General features: G+C 33.7%; 1 protein-coding gene across 2 annotated transcripts in view; it reads right to left on the bottom strand.

The window, feature by feature from the left end:
* Positions 1 to 4135, bottom strand: part of LOC123684943 (acetylcholine receptor subunit alpha-like 2) — a 224244-nt gene extending 220109 nt beyond the window's left edge. For both annotated transcript variants that reach the window (XM_045624476.1, XM_045624477.1), the window contains exon 1: positions 3956 to 4135. In XM_045624476.1, coding sequence (XP_045480432.1) covers positions 3956 to 4043 — 88 coding nt within the window. In that variant the 5' untranslated portion in view covers positions 4044 to 4135. The remainder of the gene's footprint in view (positions 1 to 3955) is intronic.
* Between the last annotated feature and the right edge of the window lie 1865 nt (positions 4136 to 6000).

The following is a 6000-nucleotide window of genomic DNA, read 5'->3' on the forward strand; positions in this document are numbered from 1 at the left end:
ATAATGAGCCCATATGTAGAAATCAAAAGTACCGAATGAGAATGTAATTTAGTCAGAAACAAGAGGAAGGAATACGGACAAATTGTATTTTGCCATAAAAAATAGGAGTTGCCATTTAAGATTTCGAATTTATTTCCTCCGCCTCCGCTAAAATAATAGTTGAGGAAAACACTGTATAATTTTCATTCTCAAAAGAATTTCTGAGAAGAAAACCGGAACTTAACTTCTCTTGAACCAGTTTAGGAAAAATTCATGATTTGAAAAGTTCAAAGGACTATCTCAGCTCAGCTACAGTAATTGAAGCAACAATAAAATTTTTAAGAGAATGTCAATTGTACAATCATATTTGATTGATGTAATTTCAGTACAAGGTTTCCTTTTCTGTAAATACTTGTGAATATTTTATAAACATTATTACCTGTAATGGAATAGTACATTGTATACCATGTGTAAATGGCATAGTTGTCGAAACACGTTAATTTAAATTTAAAAAAATGGGATTCTGTGAAATGAATTCATATTTGAAAAGAGGTCTGTCGACCAAAATATGGTAGGTTGGAATTGTATTTATTTATTCCAATCACGTTAAATACATTTTTCAATTGTACAGAATTCTTGTACCGTCTACAAAATGTGTAACATTGAGGTGTAACTTATGTTAAGGTTAATGCGTATAGATTACTACCTGCTTCTGTAGACTAGTGGTGAGAGTGAAGGGATTGCAACTGATATGACTAAAGTTCAAGGCACGATACCATCATACGAACTCGAAAAAAGTTGGTGCGTATAAGTCCAGACAGACCAAATTTGGCAAACGTTCCTTCTCAGAACCAAATAACAATCGGTCCTTCTCATGACCAACATGTAAGGCGAATGCTTCTGAAACGTCTGAAAAACAAAACGCACAGATGATGGAATCTGCCCAACTATCTATTTTAATATTGAGGTGCATGTGTAAGAAGAAAGATATGCTTTGTAACTCGAATTGCCCTCCTCCTTGTCGCAGTAAATTATTTGCATTCCATTATCTGACACCTGCTTTTCTCATCAAATAGTACTTTTTTATTTTTTTTTGCTCTTTTATGTTTCTGTACTTGAATTTCGATTTATCAATGGTATTAATGAAGGTTTTGCATTCCTTATTCGTTATTATAAGATGGTAGTAGTAAGTAGTAGTTCGTTTTCTTGCAGAGTCAGGCCTGGTTTACATTGTTATAATTTGTAGTAGAGTTCGGTGATAAAGTGCTTATTATTCCTCTACTAGAATAATTTCAATATGTTGGGATATTGAGTAGAGTACTAGATATAGTGCAGAGAAAGGTAGAATGCATAGCACATGTGGAATAGTACACTCGACTATCCCACCTCAACTTCCCCAATCTAATTCGACTCTACTGGTTTGTTTGTTGACTATATCAATGTAACACAAGGTCAGTTTAAGCAGAGGATAGTATGTCTTTCTAGCTTCTTGTGTGCTTCAACGTTCGAACTATCTCTTCAAATTACTGGCAAACGTGAATTACTCTACCTAAATGAGCACAGTAATTCACGAAAATAGGAAAAGTCTGAAATTTTCCTAGTCCGGATCTCATTTACTCGAATTCAGAAATATTGAAGGAAGGCGATATGAAAGTGTGACAAAATTTCAAAATTTGAAATTATTCGGTCGATTAGTTAAAGAGTTATTGAACTGTCAAATTTCACTCATAAGATGAACATCACCCTGTATATCCCCAACGAAGGCACTCAGGCGATTGAAACATCTTGATAAGGGTCCTCCATCATGATGACCTTAATTTATGGTATTCGTTTGTCGCATTCTTCCCGGGACACCCTGTATAGTACAATACATCATTCTGCAGCCATTCAACATGTTTCCATTAAACAATTAATGTAATAAGAACAATTCAACACAACATAAAAATTATTGCGTCTTTCGTTGTAACTAGGATGTTCTGGTTATAATGTTTCACTGTTGGTATTCTCTCAATTAATTTCAATTATACTTTTTTGTCATCAAATCATAGTTTTTCTACTTCAGATAAATTTGATGAGAAAGTTTCCATGTCTAAATTTTTTTGTCATCTGAAAGAGATAGATGGGACTCTCGATCAGAGGTTCGAAGTTTCTTGGATTGTATTGATTATTCTTTATCGAAAAATGTTTGTTCTGAACTGAAAGATGTTATAATATCATTGAAAATTAATACTTTTGATTATTTATGCAACAAAATGAGTTTTAAAATATTATTTGGATAATCATTGATTAATGTTTCGTCGGTAGTCAGATCGCGGTGGAATAAAAGTGCAGTTTTCTTGAGTTTTCTGTGTCCAAATTTCCGAAGGGTGTTAAGACAGGTGGATTATAGTACGAGGATCAGCGTGAGCATTTTGTTAACTTAATTGAGATTGTAATACAATCATAAATTAGATATTTGAGTACCATTTTCTTAAATTGAATTCATATTCAACGAGAAAACATCTGGCACGCCTTATATATGTCAGTTTTCGATAACGATGAATAAATATCATCCCTATCAGATAAGAACCAGACGGTAGATTTATCGGGGATTCCCTTTGTCTGGCCATTTGTTTACTGTGTTTTTACCGCGGCCTACCATTGTTTGTTTTGAAAAGTCTCTTACATAGGCCCGTTAGAGTGAAGTGTTTCTGTGCCTTTTCCCGTTTTTCCTACCTACGTGTGTCATTAGTTCCTTCCCGATTATAGATCTGGTATAGTAAAAATACTAGAAATTTTCTGTTGTGTTTTTCTTTCTCGCTCCAATAACCCGAAAAATAGAATAGCGACTCCTCTACTCAGATCATTCGCTATGCAAATGCTTATAATATTGTATTTGTATATTTTCTCTCTCAATGTTGAATGAAAAGCACGTTTTCATTTTCAGAATTTGTAAGTATATGTGTATGTATTTTTTTTTGAACAGGTAAAAGTGTAAGAATAGCTTTTGCTAAACTTTCGCCTAATAAAGACGGTTATCATCATTATTAATCCAGAAAATGACATATTTCTAAGAAATCATATCACTTTCAAATTGTGTCCTGAATAATGAGTGATAAGGTAAAAGATTCAGAGTCTCATTTAAGGCATTTTGTTCCATTCCTCTGATATACAATGTCGTTTGAATCGAAAGGATTTAAACATATAAATACGAGTACCTATATTCATCCTTGTAAGATCAACGCCCTCAAATCCGAGAAGGGAAACTCAATTTTTTGTTGGTATCTATTGAAGTCGGGAAATGAAGAGTGAAGTGAACATAATTTTGCAAGGAATTAGTAGTTAAATGATATTTCAAGAAGTAAGAACAATGAGAAACTTAAAATTTTATATTCACCTAAGATATTCTTATATTACGCCAATGCATTAATAATTTAGGTTCTAGGAATTTCACAAATTCACATTTAGCCGTACAAAACAGAAAAATTTAATCTGGCGTTTAATCAACTTGTTGGTAACTATCTTCAAATTTAACCCGCCGACAGCCCAAATGAAATATCTCTTGTAGAGAACCTCCCTCTTTTCATGAAAACCGAGCATGGTTTCCATATCTATAAAATAAATTTCTCGAGGATTGTATCATCCCAAAGAGTATATAAAAGAATTGTTTTTATTGGTTCTTTTTAGGAAATCATTGTTCAAAAAAATTCATAAAAACTGTTAGAAAAGGAAAACAGCATTGGTGTGAAGCATAAATTATATAAAACAACTCAAGAGCTAATAGTTATTGAAATGGCACAATTCCCAACTGAATAAATGTGCACTAACAAACAGTATTTTCACGTTCGAAAAGCAATTCGTCATAAACTTCTTCAAATTATGATTTACCTAGAAGGAAATATTGACGTATCTTTGAAAATGTCAGTATTTGATATAGAATGATATCTAACGAACTTGGATCAAATTACTCGAATTCAAATGGAATTTCCATACTCACTAGTTATGAACCCACATTTAACAGGATAAACAAGGCACAAAAATGCAAATACTCCGAATACGAAACCCACGAACGAAAAACGATGCATGCTCCTAACTCGTTACAGGATGCTGAGGAACAATGAAGAAGACTGAAATTGAACTCACGAAAATAAAGCAATTGTTGTGCATTCACTGCGGCCTAATATGATAAATATTTCCTGTTTGAATACTATTTTATCTTCTTTCAAAGCCATCTCTATGAGAATTAAGAATGCCTATCTTTTATCGCCTGTCCGTTCGAGAAGTGTCATTGATGGTTCATTCAAACAACCTTGAGCGATGAACGTAATATTTATTGATCATGAACTACAGTTGAAGTTGAAACTATATGAGATGAATAACAAATAGATATACAGGGTGTCCCGGGAATAGCTCTACATAATCTTACCAGAGATAGAGTAGGATTGACTGCAAAAAAATTAATTTCTGCCTTTCCTAAGAATGCTACAGGGTGAGTTTGCATATTCATGGAAATAATGAAACCATCATCAAAACCAAACTTACCGGCGGAACTTATTGAAACTTGGGATGTGATTGACACATGGTGAAGTCGATTCAGACACATCGAATTTTTTCAATATTCCAGGACCGGACCAATACCACCTAGAAAAGAAGGCCAAGGCGCTCGACTCAAAAATTTGCTTACTTCACACATCCCAGGTCATCATATTAATAGGGATGGGATAGGGACGCTTAAAAAAATCTGTTAGATGTTTAAGTAAAATTGATACTGATAGTTTTCATCGCTGTGCATCTGTTATGAATTGGAGCATTCGTGATTTTCTAATGCCCGCCACTCACGAGGCGTTTTTTCGAGCATTTGGAAGCAGGCGACCAAGTAGCTTGCGTCGAAATGGTAGCTAGTCTACACTGACGGCCGTCCCTTGCTGCCATCGAAACCTGCCACTCAAGAGGTTGTTTTATTGAGTATCCGGGTCGGATTTCAGATGGCCACAGACAGTTGGCAATTTATCAGGTGCCTGCCTCTTTCATCCAGAACTGGTCCAGTACTACATTTTTTGGTTTGTTACAGTTTATTCGCATCTGCTATCGATTTCCAGAAAAGTTTCAACAGTCAAATTATTTGAAGATCCAGCAAGTAAGCTGTAATGAATGAATTAATTATAAGTTTTGGAACTTATTTATCCACTCTGTAACGAAGATTAATGAAGATTTGATAAGCATCACTAAAAAGTACGATATAAAAGAAACACCCCTTATCTCGAAAACAAAGAGTTGGCTGGCTCATAGTACTTAATGGGACTTTTTATTCTTAAAATTATCCAAGGAATCTCTCATTTTCCTCCGTAGCTCTAATTTAGGAGCACCCAGTAGAAGGTAAGAACCACCGAATTGGTAATAATAATAATAATAATAATAAGTTTATTCACCAAAAAAATGTTTTACATAGATAACAAAAGAATAGTTGAGATGTAAATAAACATTGAAATAAAAAAATAAAAGAATTATTTCGACTAATTTGGTTCAAAATTAGTTATCAAATTTTTTTTCTCACACAACAGATATAGGTAAACGTTGTCATCAAAAATTTTTCTCTGATTACCCCCTCAAGAGAAAAAAAAACTACGCTCTTGGGGACACCCTGTCTATTATTATAGTTATACTCGTATATCTAGGGTTTTTTAAAGGAGAATAGACTCGGTTTGAGTAATATGGAACTCTTTTTTTGCTTCTTGACCAAGCTCTCGAATAATACTTTATTCTTCCACATTAGTATGTACTCTAAACAGAACAAATATACAGGCTGATGTATATGAATAGAAGCAAAAAATTTAAGGGGCGATTCTTTGTGAACAATAGGGTGGGTCTTCAATATAAACTTTTTTTAGAGCCTCCTCTGCTTGGTTACAGCCCCCTAAAGATGGCACCCGAAAAGTAGTTCTTAATTTGTGAAAAGTTCGTTTTTTTTTTTTGTTACAACTGCTCATTTTTTGTTACATTTCTTTTTTATTTGTATATTTATTAAATATATATTGTACCAGT

This window comes from Harmonia axyridis, chromosome 7, assembly GCF_914767665.1.
Source record: "Harmonia axyridis chromosome 7, icHarAxyr1.1, whole genome shotgun sequence".
Taxonomy (NCBI): domain Eukaryota; kingdom Metazoa; phylum Arthropoda; class Insecta; order Coleoptera; family Coccinellidae; genus Harmonia; species Harmonia axyridis.